Below are 26,304 nucleotides of genomic sequence, written 5' to 3'. Positions count from 1 at the left end.
TCTGTCTGATGGCCTGTCTGTCTAATGGCCTGTCTGTCTAATGGCCTGTCTGTCTAATGGCCTGTCTGTCTGTCTGTCTGATGGCCTGTCTGTCTGTCTGATGGCCTGTCTGTCTGATGGCCTGTCTGTCTGATGGCGTCTGTCTGTCTGTCGGCCTGTCTGTCTGTCGGCCTGTCTGTCTGTCGGCCTGTCGGCCTGTCGGCCTGTCGGCCTGTCTGTCTGTCGGATGGCCTGTCTGTCTGTCGGATGGCCTGTCTGTCGGATGGCCTGTCAGCCTGTCTGCCAGTTTGTCTGTCTGATGGCCTGTCTGTCTGATGGCCTGTCTGTCTGTCTGTCTGTCTGTCTGTCTGTCTGTCTGTCTGTCTGATGTCCTGTCTGCCTGCCTGCCTGTCTGGCCTGTCTGATGGCCTGTCTGCCTGTCTGATGTCCTGTCTGCCTGCCTCCCTGTCTGATGGCCTGTCTGATGGCCTGTCTCTCTGTCTAATTGCCTGTCTGTCTGATTGCCTGTCTGTCTGGCCTGTCTGCCTGTCTGTCTGATTGCCTGCCTGTCTGATTGCCTGTCTGTCTGTGTCTGCCTGTCTGTCTGATGGCCTGTCTGATGGCCTGTCTGTCTCTCTCTGTCTGTCTCTCTCTGTCTGTCTGTCTGTCTGTCTGTCTGTCTGTCTGGCCTGTCTGTCTGATGGCCTGTCTGTCTGATGGCCTGTCTGTCTGTCTGATGGCCTGTCTGTCTAATGGCCTGTCTGTCTGATGGCCTGTCTGTCTGTCTGTCTGTCTGTCTGTCTGTCTGTCTGTCTGTCTGTCTGTCTGTCTGTCTGATGGCCTGTCTGTCTGATGGCCTGTCTGTCTGATGGCCTGTCTGTCTGATGGCCTGTCTGTCTGATGGCCTGTCTGTCTGATGGCCTGTCTGTCTGTCTGTCTGTCTGATGGCCTGTCTGTCTGATGGCCTGTCTGTCTGTCTGTCTGATGGCCTGTCTGTCTGTCTGTCTGATGGCCTGTCTGTCTGTCTGATTGCCTGTTGTCTATTCCAGCTGTATCTTCGTGTGGCGTCTGGCTCCAGAGCTCACCATGAGTATGAGAGAACGCCTTTCCCAACTAAGACGAACCCCCCTCACACCCCCCTGCAACACATCCACACTCAGGTAAAGGATTGGATGGGTGTAAGCAGTAGGGTAACAGTTTCCACAAGAAACCAAGGAGTATGTCCAGTCCTCTAGCACAGACATTTCAAAGTCTCCTAGGGATGGGTGGTATACCATATCTGACTATATACCGGTATTGATGCACGAACCGGTTTGGGATTTACCTTCTAAGACGGTATTTCAATGTTTGGTTTGTTAAATGCGATACGCTACCACGCTACGTGTAGCGTCCGTTTTTATAGTTTAGTCCGCTACTTGAGTCGTCTCTCTCCCTCTCTTCATTCCGATTTCCTCACAGACTAAGCCCCGCTCCCTGTCACTCAAGGAGCCACCGCAGGTAATTCATCTCCACTCTCCTCTCGCCATGTTACATTTGTTTTTGTACTTGGCACCACTCTTCCTCACCAGACTGCTTCCCTCTACACTCAGCTCCTTTCCTTCTCCCTCGCTGTCCATTTCCACATCTCCACGCTCTTTCCGCTTCTTCAGCCAGTGTAGTAGCAAACTGTTCAAATTGTTATTGTATCTTGAATTTGACGCCATGTCACCTCCGCAAGAATATGTCAGTTACATGAAACTGCTAAGAGAAAACATGTAATGTTGCGCTGAGAGTCGGGAAGCAAGTACAGGGAGTGAGTGTTATGAGGTGCTGGTGCGCTTGACGATGGTGACAGGTGTGCGGGATAATCAGCAGCCAGATGACCTAGAGGCCGGAGAGGGACTATAAGTGATGGTACCCCCCCTCCCCGACGCGTGGCTCCAGCCGCAGGACGCCGACAAAGGGGACGGACCCAGGGATCAGGAGCAGACCGGTCACCCCTTCTGAGGAGCAGGAACCTGACAGACCGGCTGAGGCACGAGAGCCTGACGAACACGTGGAAGCAGGGGAGCCTGGCGATCCGGCTGAGGCAGGGGAGCCTGGCGATCCGGCTGGGGCAGGGGAGCCTGGCGATCCGGCTGGGGCAGGGGAGCCTGGCGATCCGGCTGGGGCAGGGGAGCCTGGCGATCCGGCTGGGGCAGGGGAGCCTGGCGATCCGGCTGGGGCAGGGGAGCCTGGCGATCCGGCTGGGGCAGGGGAGCCTGGCGATCCTGGCCTGTAGCGGCTCCCGGACCTGACGTCATTTACACTGGCACAAAAAAATAAACCCTGATACTTCCCTTAGGTGAGGTGTTATTCTCTAATGGCAGTGCCGGGAAGCAAGTACAGGGAGTGAGCGTTATGAGGTGCTGGTGCGCTTGACGATGGTGACAGGTGTGCAGGATAATCAGCAGCCTGATGACTTAGAGGCCGGAGAGGAAGTATACGTGACAGTTGTGAAAGATTAGAAAACACTGACCAACACTTTGGTTCCTACCCTGTCACAATAACTCCTCCCTGGCTTTTTTCTTTGTTGTTATATTTGTCATGTCAAATTAAACTGTACTCAAAGTGCCCACTATTATATTCTATCTATAGAATTAGAATAGTCATTCTATTCCCATGATTCCAACTGTACACCCAAGTGTATGGAGAATGCACCAAGTGTAAATGGAGAATGCACCATTTACATTTCTTGAAATATCTTAGAACGTATGTGTTGCCACACTAGGGTCACGCACTACTCATGAAGCACATTTTTTTATTTTGTTATTCAAAAACATCAAATACCATCCCAAAATATCATGATATTATATTTTCGCCATATTGCCCAGTCCTACTGTCTTGTTGTTGTGTGTGTGGTATAGGCGTGAGGTGTACAGTGCACCGGCTCTTGGTCTGATGTCATCAGAGAGTGACCGTGAGGTGGAGGATCCAGAGGAGAGGGACGATCCCTTTGACCTGGAACAGATCACAGTAAACAGTAACACCTCCTCAGGGAGTAGCCATGATGACGACGCAGGTACAGAACAGAGTTGTCATATCTGGATGTAACATTTGGGAAACTTCTACCTATAGTGTCTCTACATGAAATACTGCATTCTTGTCTATTATAGGTGCCTCGGATGAAGGACAGGACTGGGAATCGAAGAAGGTTTGTTGAACTGTTGTAGTTACACACACTCACACACACGGCGGTTGCTCCATTCTGCCCTCTGCTGGTCATGCTACTCTCTTTCTTACACTCCCCTACATATTTATTTGGACAGTGACACTAATTTCCTTATTTTGGCTCTATACTCCAGCATTTGAGATTCATATTTTGAGGCAACCGTACAGAATGTCATATTTTATTTGAGCACACTTTCATACATATCTGTTTTATAGTTTAGAAATAAAAACACTATGTACCTACCCAGCTAGCACATAACGTTCTGAGAACCATATGTTTCTTAGAGCTTGGTGAGCGCGTGGTTGTGCTATGGTTATTTTTCATACAAACTTCCCACAACTTTCTGGGAATGGTGCAGGATAGTTCCTTGGCTTTGGAACATTCTCAGCACATTTAAGGAACTTGACAAAAAACTTAATTTTCTTGGTATGTCATTACTTTAACAGACCGTTTCCTAAACATTCAAACATATTTGCATTTAATTTCAGTTTTAGTAATGGTCTAGGAACGTTCTCCAACTGGTTTGCTGAAGGTTTCCTCATGGTTTTATATAACTTAATTGGGATAGGGGGCAATATTTTCACCTCCGGATGAAAAGCGTGCCCAAAGTAAACTGCCTGTTTCTTATACTCTGTGAGTATAATAGTACTGATATGGCAGGCGAAACCCCCCCCAAAAAAAAAAATTCAGGTTACCACTGTTTTCAATGGCTAGTACTATAATTATAAGCCAAGTCCTCCCAAATTGCAGTTCCTAGGGCTTCCACTAGATGTCAGTCTTTAGAGTTTCAGACTGGTTTTTGGAATAATGACCCAGAAATTGTAGTTCTTCTAGGTGGCTCCCATTTTGGCTGTAGTGTTTCCAAGCGCGTGGAGGAAAGTGCGTTCTTTGTTATTTATCTCCGGTAATGAACATACTATTCTCTGTCTTAAATTTTATAATTTATTTGCGTATTAGGATACCTAAGGTTTGATTATAAATGTTGTTTGACTTGTTTGGAAAAGTTTTAGTAACGTTTGGGATTCATTTTGATGGAGGGAAACTGAGTGGATTATTGACAAGCGCATCAGCTGAACTGAGTTTTTATGGATATAAAGAAGGACATTATCGAACAAAAGGACCGTTTGTGATGTAACTGGGACCTTTTGGAGTGCCAACAGAAGAAGATCATCAAAGGTAAGGCATTTTTTATATCGCTATTTCTGATTTTTGTGTCGCACTTGCCTGGTTGAAATATGTTTTCCATGTGTTGGTATGCGGGGCGTTGTCCTTAGATAATCGCATGGTTTGCTTTCACCACAAAGCCTTTTTGAAATCTGACACGGCGGCTGGATTAACAACAAGTTAAGCTTTATTTTGATGTATTACATTTGTGATTTTATGAAAGTTAAATATTTATAGTAATTTAATTTGAATTTGGCGCTCTGCAATTTCCCTGGATGTTGTCGAGTTGTCCCGCTAGCGGCACGCATATCCCAATGAGGTTGAAGTAATGTTCTCAAATTGTTCCAGGAACATTAAGAAAACATTCCATGAAAACCACAAGAAAACATTAACTTTCGGAGAACGTTCTAACAATGTTATTTAATTAATTGATAATGGCCGAGAAGCAAACCGTGACGATTTATCCTCAACCCACCTGCTTTGAGGGCATTATCACTTTTATACAACGGGTTACCAACATATTCAAGTAGTGATTGACATTTGAATTAATAACGTTATTTTTATTAATATATTCATACCATTTCATCCTTCCACAAGATATAGCCAAGACACAAGTCTAGGGTTGCTACCCAAGCTGGCTGGTTGTTCGTTCTATTGGTTCGTTGGCCAGAGATGCGACCAAGTTGTTCAGTCTTTCTGTTCTGGATCTATGGACGCGACTCAGTCGTTCGTTCCATTGCTAGCTAGCCAACTACGGCTAATTTACAAAATCGCCAAACAGTGCAGATAGAATAACAACAGTAGTTTTATTTGCATTTGTTTAAGCTGTTTTCTAGTGACAGTTATTTGGATACATCCATAACAATGAGCTAATGAGGCGCGATGTCGCCTGGCATAGAAAATGTGCTCACTCGTCAGGACATTGGTTCAGAGGAGCTAGTTAAGAACACAGCTAACACAATCACTTCAAACTGAATCTGGAAAGACTGCAAAGTACAGTAGCTGCACTTCGTTTAGTTTGACCTTTTTTACATATATATCCGTAAAAATTATGCAAGTTGATTCATGAGTTCGACTGGCTGAGAAACGCTCCCTGCCTGTCTCTCGTCCCGACTCGTTCGTTACTATGGGACAGCTCGAGATCGAATTTGAATATTGAAACAATGTTGCAAATGTTGGAGAGACGGACAGCAAGCTTTATACAAAATGTCCGCTGTTGAAAACTAAATGTTGGTCGAGAAGAAATGTGCGACGATGTCTAGATGCTTTTTATGCTGGAAATCAAGTTGATAACATGCCTGGCTGGGCTGATGAGACAGTGGATTGCGCAGTCAGATGGAACAGAGTAAATAGGCATTTTAATGTCCTAGATTTAGCCGGTGGTAACTTGTGGAATAGACACCGACTGGAATGCGGTTTTAACCAGCATTCAGGATTAGACCCACCCGTTGTGTAAAAACATACACATTCCGTTCTCAGCGTCAACAAAACTCTCCCTATCCTCTATCTTAAGTATGTGCAGGTGTGTTGGCCACGCCCTCTAATTGACCACATCTGATCTTAATGAGGGCTTGTTTCCTTTTAAATAGGCTCTGCTTGAATAGATAATCAGCTTTGTATGAGTTTTTAAAAAACATGGCGTGCTAGCTCTCCTGGTGGTGCTGTGGACTAATTCTATGGATAGAGAACAGAAGATTATAGGTTTGAATCTGACTGATGCAATGTCACAACATTTTGTATGCATGAGTAAGGAATTTCCATGTGTTTCGAGTAAAAACATTTTTTAAACCCAAAACAAGCTAGCAATGTTATTAAAAGACTTATTGAAACATTCAGTGGAAGTTTTTAGGAAGTTATTCATAAACCTGCAAATAACCTATCGTTTCTGTTCTCAGAGCTTTAATAAAACCTCCCAAACTTCTAAGGAACCATAGTAAAAATGTAAAAAAATCACTTCTGACTCTATGTTTAAAAAAACGTTCATTTTCACCGATCAGGAAACATAATTCCCAGAACTAATGGAAAACCAAAAACGTACGTTCACACAAATTCCAAGGAACCAAATGTGTTAGCTGGGTAGTCCCCCCATGTCATGAGTATTTGGGAAAAAATCACTTGTAGTGTATTACATTTAGTCAACATTGAGTATTTGGTCCCATATTCCTAGCACACAATGACTACATCAAGCTTGTGACTCTACAAACTTGTCGGATGCATTTGCAGTTTGTTTTGGTTGTGTTTTGATTATGTTGTGCCCAGTAGAAATGAATGGTAAATAATGTATTGTGCCATTTTGGAGTCACTTATAAATAAGAAATACAAACTTCTACATTAATGTGAATGCTTCCATGGTTACGGATAATCATCTAAGAATTGTGAATAATGATGAGTGAGAAAGTTGGAGATATAGAAATATCAGACCCCCCCCAAAAAAAAAAAAAAAAAATGTTTTTGCTAACCTCGACCGTTATTGGTAATGGTGAGAGGTTAGCATGTTTTGGTGGCATGATTTTTGTGCATCTGTAATCTTTCTCAATCATCATTATTCACGATTCATTCATGATTATTTGTAATTATGTTCGCATCCACATGAATGTTGAAGTGTTCAATTCTTATTTACAATAGAAGTTATTTCAAAATGACACAATACATGATTTACCATTCACTTTGGTTGGGCACAACATAATCAAAACACAACCAAAACAAACTGCAAATGCATCCGACAAGTTTGTAGAGTCACAAGCTTGATTATGTGTGTAGATATGTGTGCTTGGATTATTGGACCAAATACTAAACTTTTGACTAAATACATTTTTTTGTTCAAATACTTATGACAACTGCAAATGGTGGGGCAAGATACATAAAGTAAACGGTAAAACAGATATGTATGAAAATACCCTCAAAGAAATCTGACCTCGGATCCAAAATGCTGCAGTACTGAGCCAAATTCAACATTTTAGCTTCACTGACCAAATAAATATGTAAGGGGAGTGTTCTGTCTTTCTTTCACCTCCCTCCACTCTCCTCTCCAGGCCCTAGACAGCCCTCTGGCCCCGGAGCCCTCCAGTCGGCCCCGGCGTCGCTGGTCCTGTCGTATGGGTTCTCTGGAACTCATGGTCAAGTCTATGCTGGACCTGAGACAGCTAGAGGCCTTCTCCATCACCGGCTCCTCTCACAAGAAAGGCCCGGCCTCCCGGCTCAAAGCGGGCGACGCAGGGAGCACCTCCAGCCTGCAAGGGGCCTCGGTAAGTAGAGAGGGAGGAGGGAGAGCTTTGGCGTCTATAGCAGGGATGGGCAACTGGCGGGCCGCAACTGGCGGGCCCTCTGATGGACCCAGTCGGGGTATAAGCGAGTTAGAATAGTAGAATAAATTAGGTGCAATTCTGAAGTTTTGTTTTTGCATCAGCAGTTTCTCAGTTGTTATGTTAGTCACTGATAGTCAGTCAATTAGCCCATGTCAGGAGAAGTTAGTTTCATGGCCAGCAATTTCTTATCATGGTCCGAGTTTGTTAGGCAGTCTCGTTCAGATTGTCATTTTACGTAGTTTAGCAGACGCTCTTATCCAGAGCATGGAAAGTACATTTTTCTTCGATAACGTAGCTATCAGTACGTTATCAGTAGAGTCAGAGCTAGAAGGAGGTGGGTTTGGGTGTGGTGGAGGATGGGGGGGGGGGTCAAGTGCAAGTGCTGGTAAATTTTTATTTTTGTTTGAGGGGGGGCTGTTTGAAGAAGTAGGGTTTCAGATGTTTTTGGAAGATGGGCAGGGATTCTGCTGTCCTAGCTTCATTGGTAAGCTGGTTCCACCATTGGGGTGCTAGGATAGAGAAGAGTTTGGAGGTAGCCAAGAGTGGGAGGGCCAAGAGACCCAAGGTGGCAGAATGAGTGGGAGGGTTGGAGTGTAGGGTTTGAGCATAGCCAACAGCAAGTTGCAGTAGTCCAAACGGGAGAGGACAAGTGCCTGGATTTGGACCTGCTCCGCTTCCTGTGTGAGGTAGGGTCTTACTCTACTGATGTTATAGAGCATGAACCTGCAGGAGCGGGTCACTGCTTTGACGTTTGCAGAGAATGACAGGGTGTTGTCCAGGGTCACGCCAGGGCTCTTTGCACTCTGGGAGGGTAACACTGTGGAGTTGTCAACCATGATGGAAAGGTCTTTGAGCGGGCAGGCCTCCGCCAGGAGGAAGAGCAGTTCCGTCTTGTTGAGGTGGCGGGTCGCCATCCAAGTCGAGATATCTGCCAGGCACGCAGAGATGCTTGTCGCCACCTGGGTGTCATAAGGGGGAAGGAGAAAAGTAATTGAGTGTCATCCGCATAGCGATGATAGGAGAGACCATGTGAGGATATGACTTGGTGAATCGAGACAAGAAGAGATGGCCTAGAACCGAGCCCTGGGGGACACCAGTAGTGAGAGTACCTGGTGCAGACACAGATCCTCTCCACATCCACATGAGGAGTGGGATAAGGTCTCCAGAGATGGTCTGGAGGAGGAGATGAGTTTGAGCCTGCAGGTTGTTGGACAGCCAGACCTCACTAGCCGACTGGATTGAGAGGGGAGAAAGAGGTCCAGCCGTAGGGTAGTTCTGTGTGAGTGAGACCAGTGGACTCAATAAGCTGAGTCTTCCACAGAGAGGGAGGGGGAGGGGTGGAAGATTAAGGAGGGAGGAGAAGGTGGAAAAGAGTTTCCTAGGGTTAGAAGCAGACGCTTGACATTTAAAGTGGTAGAAAGTGGCTTTAGCAGCAGATCCAGAGGAAGAGAAGGTCGAGTGGAGGGAGTAAAAGGATGATGGGTCCTCCGGAAGTTTAGTTTTCCTCCATTTTTGCTCAGATATCATATTAAAAACTGCAAACATTTCTCTCCACCCTATGTTAAAATGTGTAGAATTGCAGGAACTTAGCTGTAAAACAGCTCGTTTTCCTCTCCACCCCATGGCAAAATGAGTAGAATTTCAGGAAATTAGTTACAACATTTTAAAATCTTCTCTCTGGCCCATGACAAAATGTGTAGAATTGCTGACAAGAGTGGGGCCACAAAATGTTAGCAATGTGGGGGTTGGGGGGGTATGGACGTGGGTAGGCAGGCAGATATTTGGTGGCCCCCACCCCCATCAAAGTTGGCCATCCCTGACCGATGGCTAATAGATTCGTAAAAGATTATAGATAGGTACGTAGATGGACTTGAATTTGTTTTTCTCCAACCCTAATGCTCCTCTGTTCTGTGGTATAAGCAGGACTTGGAGGAGCGGGTTAAGAGACGTCACTATGCTGCCTGGCTGACCCCCAACTCTGATTCTGACCTGGGCGCCCAGGGGTCTGATGGACGTGTGCTGTACCCCGAGGGTAGCGATTACCCTGCCAGACGACGGGGCAGGTACACTATGTTTAGACACACACACACACACACACACACACACCACTTCGATCTTCAATTTTTCCTTTCATGTTTCTCTTTATCTATCAATTTACTGTCTCTGTCTCTCTTTTTACTATCTCTTCTTTTTGTCTTCTCATTGTTCATTCCTTCTTTCTCCCCTATCCCCTATCCTCTTCCCTCTCAGTGATTACCTGGTGAAGGAGTCTCCCCGCAGCCTGAGTAGCGGGAACCGTGGGCCGGAGAGCCAGGACAGCCAGAGCCCAGACAGTGCCTGTTCTGTGGGCTATGGGAGTAGAGAGCTTACTCCTGACCCGGATCATGGAGGTAAGAACACGCACACATACATACATACATACATACATCTTTTGACTTTTGAACTTTGACCTCTCCTCCCAGACTCTGAGGGCACAGCAGAGCCTCTAAGCTCAGACGAGGACAGTTCTGACCTGGAGGATGATGAAGAGGATGAGGAGGAGGAAGAGGATGATGAGGAGGAGAGGAAGATGGAAGTGTCTAGTATGGATGAGGCGATGAGGAAAGTCTCTGACCCTCTAGAAGACGGACACCATCAGGCCTTCCTCAGACACCACTTTGAAACACTGGCTGAGCCCAGCAATATGGGTAAGAGAGGACACATTCCAACTTTGCACATGGAGGTGACATTCTACCCATAAACTGTTGTACAGGTACACATTACAATTATTTGACTGTAATTATCCACCTCCACAGAAGAGCGCAGCACAGCTCACAACGTCAGTATGTCAGCGCGATTCCTGGCCAGAGGCTCCTACAACAGGTAATAGAGCTCGCTAGCTTGTAGTCATAAAAAACCTAAATGAGCTAGCATTTTCTACCTCTGGTTCGTTGGCCATTCCTATGGGGTAAATTAATGGGGTTTTGGGATAAAAGGCGAAAATGAGATCTGCGGAGATGTTATGCGGTAATATCAGTCTGTCAACATGACCTTCATGAATTATGAAACCTTTATGTGCTTGTTTTGATTTCATAAATGCTTCAAAATGCTCAAAAAGGGATATTAACTGATTTAGATCATAGAACTAAACGTGTAAGATCTATGTCTGTGACCCTAAAGACCTTTACACACATACATATGGAAGCCCATTTACACTTTCACATGTACGCAACACCAACAAAGCTTTTTTTAAATTGTCTAGTGTTGCTTTCACCCTGTCTAGTACAGGACTGTACACTGTAACTAGGTGATGTCCTCTCTACAGGAGAACCCCTCTGTTTTCCAAGGCCCATGAGAGGGAGCAGGGGCCCTTGGTGTCCAAGGTGAGACCACTGATGGAGGGGGGCCAGGGGAAGGGCCACGAAGACAGGGAGAGGCCCATGACCCCTGCGAGAGGGCAGGAGGGGACAAAGTGAGTAGCTTTAGAGAGGGGGGGACTAAGTCACTGAGAAATATTTGCAAGTAAAAATATTATTTTATCATATATTTGTGGCAAATATGATTTGATTGATTGATGAAGCTTCCCTCCCTGTGTCAGACTGGAGGTGTGTGCTCCAGAAAGGGGCACTGTGCTGCGTTCCCACCCCCAGAAGAAGAGGCCTCTTGGGGCTCATCTGTGGAGGATGTCAAGCCCCCTGGCCAGAGCTCCAGCCCTGCTGGACAGAGCAGCTGGACTACAGAAGACCCAGTCTATACAGAACCTGGCCACAGAGGGTGAGTTGCTCAGTGTCACTGATGTTCAGTACATTATGATACTGTACATATTAATAATCTAACCTCCGAGGGGGGAGTACAGCACATACATTATAATACTGTACATATTAATAATCTAACCTCCGAGGGGGGAGTACAGCACATACATTATAATACTGTACATATTAATAATCTAACCTCCGAGGGGGAGTACAGCACATACATTATAATACTGTACATATTAATAGTCTAACCTCAGAGGGGGGAGTACAGCACATACTTTATAATACTGTACATATTAATAGTCTAACCTCAGGGGGGGAGTACAGCACATACATATTAATAATCTAACCTCAGAGGGGGAGTACAGCACAAGCCACATGATCTCAAAACAAGAATGATGGCTTATCAGTAAACACCTGTCTAAGTATATACATGTGACATTTAAAAAATAGTTTACATTACATTGGTTGTCTAATTGACAATAAGCAGCATTCTGTTTTTCTTCTATCCTCTCTACTGTCTCATGATCCTGGACCTGCCCCCCCCATAGTCCCCATAGTCCCCCGCTCCCTAAACCCCTCCAGTGGTAGAGGGGAGATGTGCCCTCGCCCCCAGCACCTCCCCCTCAATATACACCCTTCCAAAGCCCACTCCTGCCTCCCTTCTCCCTCCTCTACCTCCCCTCCCCCCTCTCTTGTCTCCTACCTGCCCTCAGAAGTCCCCAAGCTCAGATCCCCCTGCGACTACATGAGTCCCACCACCAGCTCCATGGCCAAGACCAGCCACTCTGCATCCCTGGCAGAGGGCTTCCATCTGGGCTTACTGTCCTGCCATGCTTCCCTAACAACACAATGCCTGGAGGATGGTAGTGGAGGGAGTAGAAACACACCTTACAGCCCCAAGAGCAGGAAGCCTTTTTGTGGGCTACTGGAGGCTGAACCACCCCGCCTCACTTCCTCCTCTCCTGGTTTCCCCTCTTCCCACTCTCTCTGTTCCCGCTCCTCTTCTCTCTCTTCCCCTTCTCCCTGTCCTCTCCCTGGCCCCTCCCCTTCTCCTCCATGTGCAACAGTCTCGCCCAATCCCAGCTTGTCCCTGAGCATCCAGCCCTCCCGCATTCCCCTGCCCAGCAAACAGCCACTCAGCCCTCGGTGCAGCCTCTGCCCGGAGACCAAACCGCAACCTGATTGGACTGTTTCCCCGACGAGAGACCTTGCCCTCGGGAAACAACACCAAAGTATGCCAGAATTGTTTTTTGTAAAGTTTTAAGGTTATTAGAGGACATCATCACAAAGCAAGTATGAAATGAGATTTTTTTTACATGTTGTATTGAGGATGTTATAGATACTGAAAAGTGTTGATTAAAGGAATGTTTAGTGAACTTAAAGGCATTGATACTAACCAACCTGGGGCTGTCTGTCCCTGCAGCCTTCGGTAAACGCCTCTCCCTGACTACGGCCCAGATGCAAGGGCTTCGGGGTAACGTCCAGCTGGTGTCCGTCTCACCTACCTCACTTCCTATAAAGCACTCGGAGAGGTAAACTGTAGTCTATCTACTTAGGATACACTCAAATAGCACCCTTATAAATTATTCATAGTGCAGTATGTTTGGCTAGAAAACAAAGTATTCAAACATTTGGTGACTAAGGTGTCGTTTGAGGGCGGAGCCCCCTAAATACAACGATACATTCCAAACTCTCAAAGTTTCCCCGTGAAACCTTTCCATTCCCTTCTCAGTGCTCCAGATTTGGAGGAGGCGGTGTGTAGAGCGCCCCTTCTAGTGTCGGTCCAGGCCAACACCTTGACTTTCGACCCCCAGCCAGGTCTGAATCGACGCAGACGCTCCTCTATCATCCTCACCGCCACTCTTCCTCTCCGTCACTCCATCTCTCTACCTCCGCCTCACCCTTCTCTTCATCATAAGTGTCTGTGTGATTTCTGTCCTGTTTGTCCATCTGTTACTGTCCCTTCCTACTGTCAACACTGCTGCATGAACGGTGAGTCGGCTTAATGCCTTCAGCGTTCAAACCTTTGCCTATTTGTATACCAATGCATCCATAACGTGTTACCTTTTGTGTGTGTGTGTGTGTGTGTGTGTGTGTGTGTGTGTGTGTGTGTGTGTGTTACACTGTAGCATGTTTGTGTTTACTACTCTCAGCTCCTCAATGATTATGAGACACCAGAATGTATGTTTTCTACCACAGATCCCCCTGTCACTGTGGAAATCTGTAGACGGGCTGTAGCAGAGCTGCACAACAGTGTGAGGAGAGCCACCCAGCTCTATACTACGGTCAGTCTGGTGTGAGTGTTTGGTTTTATTGTCCTTGTGGGGACCCAAAGTCCTCACAGGGAACATTCAAAAAGTGAATAGGAATCAATTGTTTGGTCCCCACAAGGATATTAATATATATATATGTGTGTGTGTGTGTGTGTGTGTGTGTGTGTGTGTGTGTGTGTGTGTGTGTGTGTGTCCATGTCCTGGAAGAATGGTGCCGGATGAGATGGCTGCCGTTTTAAAGGCTCCTAACCAACTGTGCTGTTTTGCGTTTGTTTTTTTGTATCTTATTTTGTACAGAATGTTTCTGCCACCATTTTTTATGATTGAAAATAGCTTCTTTATATCAGAACAGCGATAACTTAACTCGAACTGGACGAAGATGTTTTCATTAACGAGTTGGACGCGAAGGATTTACTCCGGATACCCGACCAGGCCAAAATCCCCGTCATTCACAGGAAGAGAAGAGAAGGGACGCAGGTCCAGGTGCCTTGTGAGAATCTGTCGGCGAGTGGGTTACCCACCTCTACCATCTGTCCTATTTGTCAATGTGCAACCATTGGATAATAAGTGGATGAGATCCGATCAAGACTATCCTACCAACGGGACATTAAAAACTGTAATATCTTACATTTCACTGAGTCGTGGCTGAACGACAACATGGATAATATACAAGTGGCTGGGTTTTCCGTGCATTGGCAAGATCAGCTGCCTCCGGTAAGACAAGGGGTGGTGGTCTGTGTCTATTTGTAAATAACAGCTGGTGCGCACAATCAAATATTAAGGGTAGTCTCAAGGTTTTGCTCGCCTGAGGTAGAGTATCTCATGATAAGCTGTAAACCTCATTATTTACCATTATTTTTTAGGCGTAAGTTCAGTAAAATGTAATATGAATGTCAGAATTAATTAACAATAATAATTAACATACTGAACAATAACTAATTTTGTGTGTGTGTGTGTGTGTGTGTGTGTGTGTGTGTGTGTGTGTGTGTGTGTGTGTGTGTGTGTGTGGCTTATCAGTGGGAAAACTGGGGGTGTTTCTTCAGTTTGATACGTTTATTGAAGTCTGGGGTTATGGTTGACAGGGCAACTTGGAGGTCATGCTGGCTGTCCCGTTTTTTTCTGCTTTTAGTTTTCAGCACGGCCATAGCAGAGATGTCACTTTCACACCGATAGGTAGTGCTGAACGGTAGCATGATTCTGATTGCATGACACTCTCCCATTACGCTGCACCCAAACTTTGGCAGTGTCATTTCCGGGAAGCGCATGCTCAGTCTGTTTATAAAATATAAAAAGCTCCACCATCTGATCATCTTCGTTGCTTGGCAACGTGACGCTTCCCATCTCCGGTCGAAAGGGGTCCGGTACCCATTCGTCTTGTCTTCTGTTCTCCTCTGGGTACTAGTCACAAAACTTTCCCTGCAGCTTATCAAGATGCTGTTTAACGGGTTTTTTCAGTGTGTGGCCGTGAGCTTTGTTGATCAGATTCTGAATCTCAGAATCAGCATTGGGGAAACATGTCAATCCTCCCTTTTAGAAACATGATTTGCCCAAAAGGCATCCACTTTGTCCCTCTGTTCAAATCGATCGTGCCCCCGTCCCTTTCTTTGACACATTGTGCGAATTCAGATGATCAAACATATCAGGCAGGTAGGCAGCGGACCTCTGCACGATTAAGCACCTGCTCGTGCTCGCTCCCCATATCCCTGCAGAAGGCCTGGGAACGCCTACTTTTCCTGAAACTCTTTTTGATATAGTTGACACTCTTGATCACATCCTGGAGAGGCAGGCACCACGCACCCATGGTGGCACCACGCACCCGTGGTGCTCAGGCACCACGCACCCATCCCAGGCCAGTCCCACGAAGCCCAGGTACATATCCATTGTGTTAAAGACCGACTCTGCAGTGGTGGTAGAAGGCAAATCAGCACTAAAAATGAACTGCTCCTTGAAGTTATTATCCCAGACATGTCTGACAAAGACCATTAGGATTGTATGGTTAGCCACCGCACCTGTGGATTCATAAAGCTGCAGTGTGTAATGGCCGTTTGCACTGATGTGCTCTGATGTCTGGCGTTATGGCCTCAGACATGTCCTGGATTCTCCTCCTCGTGGTGTCATTGCACAGGGGTCTGGTTTTAAGTTTGTTGGCGGCTGTCTCTCCCAAGATTTAAGTGCACGTATCATTCCCAGCAGTGAGTATGAGATCCTCTGTGCTGGTGTGGGCTTTTGTTGCACTTAGCAATGCGCTGGGCCACAAGGTATGATGCGCAAAGTACCTTTTCTTGTACCTTGCATACGATCTTCAATGAATCTTGTGAGGCCTCCATATATTGACTTTTTTTTTTTTTAAGTCCGCTGTCTTACCTTTGTGGCTTGGATGCTTGGTGTCCAGATGCCTTTTCATTTTGGAGGGTTTCATGATCTCATTAGCGAACAGCTCGTTGCATAGGACGCACAGTGGTCTACACTCACCCTGCCTGCCTTCTATTTCTTATATAAAACCACATTTGAAGTCCGGGGCAGTATTTTCTCTTCTTGATAGGGACTGGGTTGTCTGCCTAGTTGTTGTCATCTACTGCAGCTTCCATTGTCGAGGGAGCTGCATGTTTTAAAAAGAAAACTGCATGTTTTCATCACTGCGGACGCGCTGCACGTGTAAAGTCAGCAACAATAAGCCATGCAGTGCACGCACGCCTGTGTGTAGCGCTAACATTGTGTAAAGTCAGTTGCGAACCCCCCCAATCACTGCTCTAGACAACCTTTACTTCACACACAGAGAGGCATACAAAGCGCTCCCTCTCCCTCCATTCACCAGATCTGAACATAATTCTAAGGCCTGATTCCTGCTTGTAGACTAAAACAGGAAGTGCCAGTGACTCGCTCAATACGGAAGGGGTCAGATGATGCAAATGCTAAGCGACAGGACTGTTTTGCCAGCACAGACTGGAAAATGTTCCAGGACTCACCGGCTTCATCAATAAGTGCATCGATGACGTTGTCCTCACAGTTGACCGTACGTACATTCCCCAACCAGAAGCCATGGATTACAGGCAACATCTGCACTGAGCTAAAGGGTAGAGCTGCCGCTTTCAAGGAGCGGACTCTAACCTGGACAAGAATATGAAATCCCGCTATGCCCTCAGAGGAACCATGAAACAGGCATAGCATAAATACAGGACTAAGATCGAATCGTACTACACCGGCTCCAGTGCTCGTTGGATGTGGCAGGGCTTGTAAACTATTACAGACTACAAAGGGAAGCCCAGCCGCGAGCTGACACAAGCCTACCAGACAAGCTAAATTAATTCTATGCATGCTTCGAGGCAAGTAACACTGAAGCATGCATGAGAGCACCAGCTGTTCCGGAGGACTGCGTGATCATGCTCGCCATAGCAGATGTAAGACCTTTAAACAGGTCAACATTCACAAGGCCACAGGGCCAGACGGATTACCAGCACGCGTACTCCGAGCTTTCGCTGACCATCTGGCAAGTGTCTTCACTGACATTTTCAACCTGTCCCTGGCCGAGTCTGTAATACCTACATGTTTCAAGCAGACCACCATAGTCCCTGTGCCCAAGAACACCAAGGTAACCTGCCTAAATGACTACCGAACTTCACTTCTGTAGCCTAAAGTGCTTTGAAAGGCTGGTCATGGCTCACATCATCCCAGAAACCCTAGACCCACTCCAATTTTCATACCGCCCCAACAAATCCACACACGACGCAATCTCTATTGCACTCAACACTGTCCTTTCCCAACTGGACAAAAGGAACACATACATCAGAATGCTGTTCATTGATTACAGCTCAGCATTCAACACCATATGCCCTCAAAGCTCATCACTAAGCTAAGGACTCTGGGACTAAACACATCCCTCTGCAACTGGATCCTGGACTTCCTGACGGGCCGCCCCCAGGTGGTAAGGGTAGGGAACAACACATCTGCCATGCTGATCCTCAAAGCTGGGGCCCCTCAGGGGTGTGTGCTTAGTCCCCTCCTGTACTCCCTGTTCACCCATGACTGCGTGGCCACGCACGATTCCAACAGCCTCATTAAGTTTGCCATCAACACAACGGTGGTAGGCCTGATCATCAACGACGGTGAGAGCCTATATGGAGGAGGTCAATGACCTGGAAGTGTGGTGCCAGGACAACAGCCTTTCCCTCAACATGATCAGAACAAAAGAGATGATTGTAGACAACAAGAAAAGGGGGACAGAGCATGCCCCCATTCTCCAAATCACCAACAAACTATCATGGTCCAAACGCACCAAGACAGTCGTGAAGAGGGCACGACAAAGCCTATTTACCTATTTTCTCAGGAGACTGAAAAGATTTGGCATGGGTCCTCAGATCCTCAAAGTTCTACAGCTGTACCATCGAGAGCACCACTGCCTGGTATGGCAACTGCTCGGCCTCCGACCGCAAGGCGCTATAGAGGGTAGTGCCCACGGTCCAGTACATCACTGGGGCCAAGCTTTCTGCCATCCAGGACCTCTATACCAGGCGGTGTCAGAGGAAGGCCCTAAAAATTGCCAAAGATGCCAGTCACCCTAGTCATAGACTGTTCTCTCTGCTACCGCACGGCAAGCGGTACCGGAGCGCCAAGTCTAGGTTCAAAAGGCTTCTTAACAGCTTCTATCCCTAAGCAATAAGACTCCCGAACAGCTAATCAAATGGCTACCCAGACTTTTTGCATTGTCCCCACCCCCCCACCCCCTCTTTGACACTGCTGCTACTCTCTGTTTATTATCTACGCATAGTCACTTTACCTCTACCTACATGTACATATTACCTCGACTAACCTGTACCCACGCACATTGACTCGGTACCGGTGCCCCCTGCACATTGACTCGGTACCGGTGCCCCCTGCCTCCACATTGTTGATTTTTTTATTTTTAACTTTTATTTAGTAAATGTTTTTCTTAACTGCATTGGTTAAGGGCTTGTAAGTCAGCATTTCACTGTAAAGTCTACACCTGTTGTATTCGGCACGTGGGTGTGGGTGTGCGTCTGTGTGTGTTTATACCTTGTGTGTTTACAATAAAGTATGTCATGTTTCTCTCCAGGTGCTGAGCAGTGGGTTAGAGGTCAATGCAGAGCAGCAGGAGATGGAGACGGTTCTGGTTGAGGCTCTGGGAACAGTGAAGACTCAACTAGACTCCCTACCTCACCTTGTACATAGAAGTAAAGGGCTCAGGGGGGAGGTAGCAATGAGAGGGGAGGTAGGGGTCAAAGGTGAGGGGGACAGGACATTGGCTCTCCTGCAGCAGTATTCTGAGCTCTTACTAAAGTCAGTGGAGAAGAGACTGGACAACAAGATCTAAAAATGATACATACAAGCAGATATGCATATGAATTAAATGCGTATTACACATATGAAAATACACACAGACAGGAATCGCTCGGTAATCAACAAATCATAAGAACAATGAGAACCTGACACTTCCTCATAGAGAAGTTAAGGACAAATGAGTTAAGAATGAATTACATTTAAGATTCTCATGTGTACTTTAAAAATGTCTTGTGTGTATTTCTTTTATATGACTCAGTACTACTGCAACGTTGAGGAAGAACTTGTAAGCAATCATTTCACTGTACTTTTTACACCTGCACATAACAAATAAACTGTGATTAGATTTGTATTTGATTTTGAATGGCTGTGGGGATTAATGAAGAAAGGAAAAATTAATTTATTCTGGGACTGCACTGTGGGCAAATGTGATGTCCTGTCCACTGTTGAGGGGAGAAAATGACATGGGTTTTCCCTAAGAAAATGACATGGGTTTTCCCTAAGAAAATGACATGGGTTTTCCCTAAGAAAATGACATGGGTTTTCCCTAAGAAAATGGAGTGGCCATAAATCCTTTATGCCGGTTTTATCCTTTTAACTGTGAATTCCTATTTTATTTATAGCTTGCACGGCAAGGGTAGACATGTTTACATTCACTGTATCTGTGCAATGCCACTGAATTCTCTCAATGATCATACTGTTTTGTCTTACTCCACATCTTTTTGAATCTATGCTTCATGTCTATTTCCCCTGGTTTTATCGTGAGTGTTGTGTGAATGTGATTTGTTTGTGTGCATCGAGTTGACTGTCAAACCTGTCTTGATATTGCAGTTGTATGAGAGGTCTGATACAATAAAAATATTTTAAAGATAACTTCATTCAATTGAATGGTTTTATTTCATACAATTTTACATTGACATTTTAGTCATTTAGCAGGCGCTCTTATCCAGAGCGACTTATAGTAGTGCGTGCATACATTTTCATACTTTTTTACCATACTGTTCCCCCATGGGTATCGAACCCTCAACCCTGGCGTTGCAGGCGCCATACTCTACCAACTGATTTACAGTGGCAAAAGTTAACCCAGCTGGTTAGATTCTAAAAACGACCCCTGAAGGACGCTGAATCCTCTCATATAGAGATGTTCTGTAACTACTGAGATCTTTAGTCAGTTCAAAGTCATAAAATATGTATATATAGACATTCAACAGAAAATAGTGACATGAAATATAAGAATTACAATGAAATGGCAGTGTTAAATTCTTAGGCCTTTAACATTACACACATTTGCAGATGGAGTGTTTGTTAGTGGGAATTAATGTGGTTTTAAGTGTACAGCTCATTATCATCATAAAACGGGTGCAAAGACAAATGCAGATTGATGCCATGTTATGCATGTAGCCTCTGCTGGGTGTTATATACTGAATGTGGGTGTGGGTGTCATGGCATTGTGTCTACGTTGATGGAGGTGAGGATGACATCATAGAGGATGTTGACGCGATCGATCTGGCTGAGTTCTCTGACACGGTGTTTGAACTCAAACCGCTGAGCTCTGTTCACAGCCACCTTGAACTCCCCAGATGTAACCAGAATCTTCATCTGAAAGGAAAGGAAAGATGAACACTCTTAAAGACGCACTATGCAGAAATCACTCCGTCATTTCCTGGTTGCTAAAAATTCTAATAGTTTGCCTAATTTCAGTTTGTGACAAAACAAGCAAGTATAGTGAAGAGAATCATTGTACCATCTGAACACAGGAGGCTGCTGAGAGGAGCACAGCTCATTATAATGGCTGTAATGAAACTGCTGCAATGGAATCAAACACGAGTTTGATGCCTTCAATACCATTCCATTCACTCTGTTCCATTCATTACTATGAGCCGTTCTCCCCGATTAAGGTGCCACTGACCACCTCTGTATCTAAACCACTTTGAAATATCTTTTCAAAAAAGCAAAAGTAATGTTTTTTTTTCAGCTGTTTGAAGCTGCTATACAGAACTAAAAGCATAGAAATAGTGCATAGGTCTACCGCTTCTGAGACTTGCTTTCAATGAGAATGACAGATCTATAACACATTTGTATGTGAATTTGGTCGGGTTGCCCCAAAAGTGACGTTGCAGCTTTAAGCCAGATTCGCTTTGCAAAATAGCCTGGTTTGATAAAGATCCCTGAAAGGTACATCTGACTTCTTTCCGGACACTCAACAACACATAGACTGACAGACAATGCTTCAGAGAGAGGATATCCCACAGTGCTGATCTATAACCTACTTTAGTTAAAGTACTTTATCCCTGTACTAACCTTAACTAGTAGAGATCAATAAAAACAACTAACCATCGTTCTGTGCTAATTAGTGATAGCAAACACACTTTTCTATGTTCCATTTATTAGTTAGAACAGTAGGGGCTACAATTGCACTGCTGTAAAGAATATTCCCACTGACCTCGAAGGACTGTCCTGCCATGAAGGGGAATCCTCCCTGTGTGTGCCTCTCCTCCTTCCCCCAGCGCTCTCCCACCTTGGTGTTCCTCACCACTGCCTGCTTGCCCCCCTCACTGAACCGAGAGTTGAGGTGGAAGGCGATGTCTTTACCTCGCAGGAAGTTGACTGTGAACCTGGAGGGGGATACGACCGACAAAAAGAATGAATCAAAAAAGGATGTTTAATTGATCAGATTGATAATAGGATAGGCCAAGAAATTAGACAGTGAAATCAAGCCACTGTCATCCGACGAAGGCAGCTGACATGTTCAGAACAATCAACTTTACAAAATGACACGTATGTTAACGTCCAATGCTTTCACTGGGCCTCTCCGGGATCTTAATACTCCTAGTAAACAACAAAGACCATAGTAGACTATGGTAGTTGATGAACTCACTGCTTAGCATTTGGTTTGACCCGGCCCATGATGGTGATCATCATCTTGTCGTAGATGCCTCTTTGTAGGTTCAGGTTGTAGGGCACGCTCTACACACCAACACAACACACTGACATTTAGGATATGGCTCTGTCTTCACACCAACACAATTCATTGCAAATGTCCTCCTTCCATCCACATCCACTGTTGTGAAATTGTTAGATGACTTGTTAGATATTACTGCATGGTCGGAACTAGAAGCACAACTTTTCACTACACTCACATTAACATCTGCTAACCCTGTGTATGTCACCAATAACATTTGATTTGATATAGAAAATCCTTCCCTCCCTCCTTGTCTCTCACCAGTCCAGATGGTGTCGGATTCCACTGTGGAGCAGGTGTGAAGCCATCTGTGTCCTGAACAGGGCCTAATGGCCATCCAGACCCTGGGTTAACGCTTGGGCTAAGGCCTGGGACTGGCCACCCTGGGACACTAGGCTGACTGGGGCCCTGGGCCTGGGCTTGAATCAGAGCTGGGCCTTGAGGTTGAAAATGCTGGGGTGTAGGCTGAGGCTGGAATTGGGGAGGCTGGGGATGGGGTCCAGGCCAGCATGGCTGGCAGGGATGGGCTGGGGATGGTTGTGGTTGGGGACCAGGCCAGTTTAGAGATGGAGCTGGGGCTGGTTGGGATGGTTGCGGACCAGGCCAGTTCCAGTTTTGGGTTGGAGCTGGGGCTGGTTGGGATGGCTGTTGCCCAGGCCAGCAGGGGGTGTTGGGCTGCCCAGGAAAACAGGGCATTGGCTGAGGTTGAGCCGGAGTTGGGGCTGGTTGGGATGGTTGTGGACCAGGCCAGCAGGGGGTGCTGGGCTGTCCAGGAAAGCAGGGCATGGCCTGGGGTTGGGTGGGATGTTGGCCAGGCTGTGTCGACCAGACAAGACCCCCTGGTTGCTTCTGACTGGGCCAGATACCGTTGCTTCCCTGGGGGGTATAACCAGAGGACGGACAGACACAGAGCATCAGAGAGCTGGGGGGGTCAAGATTAATACACACACACACACACCGTCAACGATACACACATGCACACTGGCACCAACACTCATGCACACACTCCTATACATACAGACACAGACAGACTATTTCCACACAATATTTCAAGAATACTGAGACAGTTCCTTTCAGGGATAGTTCTCAGTCGTTAGTTGTCAGTGTAGAGGTTGGAGGAGGTGAGGTACTTACTTCCATAGTATCTGTAAGTAAAGAGAGAACAGCATCACTACGATTTTTTATCTTCATCAGAAACGGAAGCAGTGTTGTAGCCATGGTCCCCTAACAGCAGAAAAAAATCCCTCTAGCAAATCACCACGGTCAGATCATCAGGGCATTCAGTTCAAGTTCATCGTTTCCCCCAGTTTCATCCCTGATTATACCAGCTTATCCTAAGGGACATTAGAGAGGGACAGTCATGTCCCCCTCTCCTCTAAAGTACCAACTGACAGCTCAGACAAAATAAGCAGGAGTTTGGAAACATTCCTTGGTGAATTCAAATTGGCTTACAACATCTCTGTGTTATTGTAGACCAAGACCCTACTCATAGACAGAGTATGAAGGTCGAAGGTCACCATAAAGACCATTGTAACACTGGAGTAAAGACCATTGTAATACTTGGAGGAAATTGACACAATATGGCATCTATTGCATAATAAAGCCCTTTGTGAGGAATGTGTATGGAACTGTGAATCTGTTGTCTGTAATCATTCTGCCACAGTCACGCAAGTGACTGTCCTCTCCTCCTGGCACATCAGATTCCACAGATAGCTACTCACCAATTACATCATAACCTGATTACCTGCCCTCAGGCTAGCCTTGCCTTTGCTGTGCATTGTCTTTGTCTTATAGACTATAACATGACCGCAATTATGATATGGATGCCTCGTATAAGATCGGCTCCCATCCCATAATAGGCCTCCAAACCGTAACTGCAGTCCTGCCCAGATAAGTTGATTACCTTTTCTCAGCAGCTACGTTAAGAAGCAACAATTCAGTCTAACATATTTGCTTTGTATATTTCTTTGTCATTCAGAACGGGACATTCAAGCCGTAACGTCTTAGAGTTCTTAGTTTTATATATATATATATATTATTTTTCTACTTTTGAACATTCCATAGATCAGTACAAATATTTCTTTACAATAATGAAAACATTTTTTTCAAACAGCTTGCTGAACATGTCTAATCTCTCTCATAGAAAATAATTGCCAAAATTGAGGTTTGTTTCACTCTATATGCCAGGACTTTTCACACTGCAGAAGGTTGGTTGGCCAAAGGAGAACTTTTGGACTGCAGCATAGTACACTCTAAAGTCGGATAACATCAACCTTTAGCCCAGAACTAAATTGGCTCGGCCGCAGAGCAGAGCAAGCACCAACTTTTGGGGAGGGCTAACCAGTGTCAGAGATCAGCCAAAACTTCATTGGAATATTCCCTCACTAGCCTAGCGGTTAAGCACATTGGCCAGTAACTGAAAGCTCGCTGGTTCGAATCTCTGAGCCGTCTAGGTGGAATAATCTACCGTTCTGCCCTTGAGCAATGCAGTTAACCCCCAACATTAACTGCTCCCTGGGCGCTGATGACATGGACGTTGATTAAGGCAGCCCCCCGCACCTCTCTGATTCAGAGGGGTTGGGTTAAATGCGGAGGACGCATTATGGTTGAATGCTTTCAGTTGTGCAACTGACTAGGTATCCCTTTTCCCCTTCTATGTATCATGAAATATGATTCTGCACAGCTGGATTTCAAGTGAATTTAAAATTGCAACACAGTGTACAGTAAAACAATAAAAATACGATAAGAGCTCTAAACCAATGGGACAACACAATCTCAAACTCAGTCTCAAGACATAAATGAATACAACGTTACCTGTTATTCACTGGTCTCCTCAGATGTAACACTGTAGAACCAGGTTGTTGCTTGGTTGTTGAAGTGACAGCTAGACAGCTCGAGCAGGAAGCCACACACGCATATTTATGATCTCCTTTACACCTTCCCTTTTTCATTAGGCCACTCCCAACTCTTCTGGAAGAACCGCGCCCAGGGGAAAAGATTCCCTGTCACAACATCTCCCTTATTAAAGTATGTTCTTCAATCTTACTAAAAGCAGATAACTAAACTCAGAAAAAAAGAAATGTCCCTTTTTCAGGACCCTGTCTTTCAAAGAGAATTTTGTAAAGGGTTTAAACACTGTTTCCCATGTTTGTTCAATGAACCATAAACAATTAATGAACCTGCACCAGTGGAACGGTCGTTAAGATACTAACAGCTTACAGACGGTAGGCAATTAAGGTCACAGTTATGAAAACTTAGGACACTAAAGAGGCCTTTCTACTGACTCTGAAAAACACCAAAAGAAAGATGCCCTGGGTCCCTGCTCATCTGCGTGAACGTGCCTTAGGCATGCTGCAAGGAGGTATGAGGACTGCAGATGTAGCCAGGGCAATAAATTAAGATAGCACTACAGGGAGACAGGACGGACAGGATCGGTACATCCGAACATCACACCTGCGGGACAGCTACAGGATGGCAACAACAACTGCCCGAGTTAAACGCACAATCCCTGGACTGAGGGCTTGTAGACCTGTTGTAAAGGCAGGTCCTCACCAGACATCACCGGCAACAACATCGCCTATGGGCACAAACCCACTATCGCTGGACCAGACAGGACTGGCAAAAAGTGCTCTTCGCTGACGAGTCGCAGTTTTGTCTCACCAGGGGTGATGGTCGGATTCGCGTTTATCGTCGAAGGAATGAGCGTTACACCGAGGCCTGTACTCTGGAGCGGGATCGATTTGGAGGTGGAGGGTCCGTCATGGTCTGGAGCGGTGTGTCACAGCATCATCGGACTGAGCTTGTTGTCATTACAGGCAATCTCAACGCTGTGCGTTACAGGGAAGACATCCTCCTCCCTCATGTGGTACCCTTACCTCCAGCATGACAATGCCACCAGCCATTACTGCTCATTCTGTGCGTGATTTCCTGCAAGACAGGAATGTCAGTGTTCTGCCATGGCCAGCAAAGAGCCCAGGTCTCAAAATTGGTAAAAATGGGTAAAAATATAAAAATCAGACGTTGAACATCCTTTTTTTTTTTTAACTAGGCAATTCAATTAAGAACAAATTTACAATGATGGCCTACACCAGCCAAGCCCTTCCCTAACCCGGACGACACTGGGCCAATTGTGCGCCGCCCTATGGGACTCCCGGTCACAACCTGTTGTGATACAGCCTGGGATCAAACCATGGTCTAATAGTGATGGCTCTAGCACTGACATGCAGTGCCTTAGACCGCTGCTCCACCCTTTGAGCACGGTGAAGTTGTGATTTACACTTTGGATGGTGTATCAATACACCCAGTCACTTCAAAAATACAGGCATCCTTAACTCAGTTGCCGGAGAGGAAGGAAACCGCTCAGTGATTTCACCTTTGAGGCCAATGGTGACTTTAAAAC

At 45.8% G+C, this 26,304-nt stretch overlaps 2 protein-coding genes across 7 annotated transcripts in view; one reads left to right on the top strand and one right to left on the bottom strand.

Moving 5' to 3' along the window:
- Positions 1-19,821, top strand: part of LOC118398407 (mitogen-activated protein kinase-binding protein 1-like) — a 49,553-nt gene extending 29,732 nt beyond the window's left edge. The window contains exons 17-32 of one of the 4 annotated variants that reach the window (XM_052470721.1): positions 1,029-1,139; positions 1,438-1,476; positions 2,865-3,019; positions 3,114-3,151; positions 7,366-7,578; positions 9,562-9,701; positions 9,889-10,028; positions 10,101-10,325; positions 10,434-10,500; positions 10,943-11,089; positions 11,216-11,391; positions 11,924-12,607; positions 12,799-12,907; positions 13,108-13,367; positions 13,575-13,660; positions 18,720-19,821. In XM_052470721.1, coding sequence (XP_052326681.1) covers positions 1,029-1,139; positions 1,438-1,476; positions 2,865-3,019; positions 3,114-3,151; positions 7,366-7,578; positions 9,562-9,701; positions 9,889-10,028; positions 10,101-10,325; positions 10,434-10,500; positions 10,943-11,089; positions 11,216-11,391; positions 11,924-12,607; positions 12,799-12,907; positions 13,108-13,367; positions 13,575-13,660; positions 18,720-18,977 — 2,848 coding nt within the window. In that variant the 3' untranslated portion in view covers positions 18,978-19,821. The remainder of the gene's footprint in view (positions 1-1,028; positions 1,140-1,437; positions 1,477-2,864; positions 3,020-3,113; positions 3,152-7,365; positions 7,579-9,561; positions 9,702-9,888; positions 10,029-10,100; positions 10,326-10,433; positions 10,501-10,942; positions 11,090-11,215; positions 11,392-11,923; positions 12,608-12,798; positions 12,908-13,107; positions 13,368-13,574; positions 13,661-18,719) is intronic. The other 3 variants (XM_052470722.1, XM_052470725.1, XM_052470723.1) reach the window with 3 other exon arrangements.
- LOC118398425 (galectin-3-like) lies at positions 19,822-24,801 on the bottom strand. Of its 3 annotated transcripts, none has more exons than XM_052470726.1 (6): positions 24,720-24,801; positions 23,040-23,129; positions 22,167-22,781; positions 21,822-21,910; positions 21,387-21,558; positions 19,822-20,542 (listed from the first exon to the last, which is right to left on the bottom strand). In XM_052470726.1, the coding sequence occupies exons 2-6, from the start codon at positions 23,121-23,123 to the stop codon at positions 20,384-20,386; spliced, it is 1,119 nt and encodes a 372-aa protein (XP_052326686.1). In that variant the 5' UTR covers positions 23,124-23,129; positions 24,720-24,801; the 3' UTR covers positions 19,822-20,383. The 3 variants fall into 3 exon arrangements, with proteins under 3 accessions (XP_052326686.1, XP_052326687.1, XP_052326688.1); XM_052470727.1 differs by having other exon boundaries at positions 23,040-23,050; positions 24,720-24,793; XM_052470728.1 differs by lacking the exon at positions 23,040-23,129 and having other exon boundaries at positions 24,720-24,787.
- Between the last annotated feature and the right edge of the window lie 1,503 nt (positions 24,802-26,304).

The sequence above is a fragment of the Oncorhynchus keta genome, chromosome 19, assembly GCF_023373465.1.
Source record: "Oncorhynchus keta strain PuntledgeMale-10-30-2019 chromosome 19, Oket_V2, whole genome shotgun sequence".
NCBI lineage: Eukaryota > Metazoa > Chordata > Actinopteri > Salmoniformes > Salmonidae > Oncorhynchus > Oncorhynchus keta.
This window is presented reverse-complemented; position numbering and strand designations above follow the sequence as displayed.

Bases quoted from the DNA above. Each gene is read 5' to 3' on its own strand.
- LOC118398425 (XM_052470726.1), bottom strand. From the start codon at position 23,123: ATGGCTACAACACTGCTTCCGTTTCTGATGAAGATAAAAAATCGTAGT. The intron at 22,782-23,039 runs GTAAGTACCTCA...TATACCCCCCAG, and splicing joins TACTTACAGATACTATGGAA to GGAAGCAACGGTATCTGGCC. The intron at 20,543-21,386 runs GTCAGTGGGAAT...CTTTCCTTTCAG, and splicing joins TGGCAGGACAGTCCTTCGAG to ATGAAGATTCTGGTTACATC.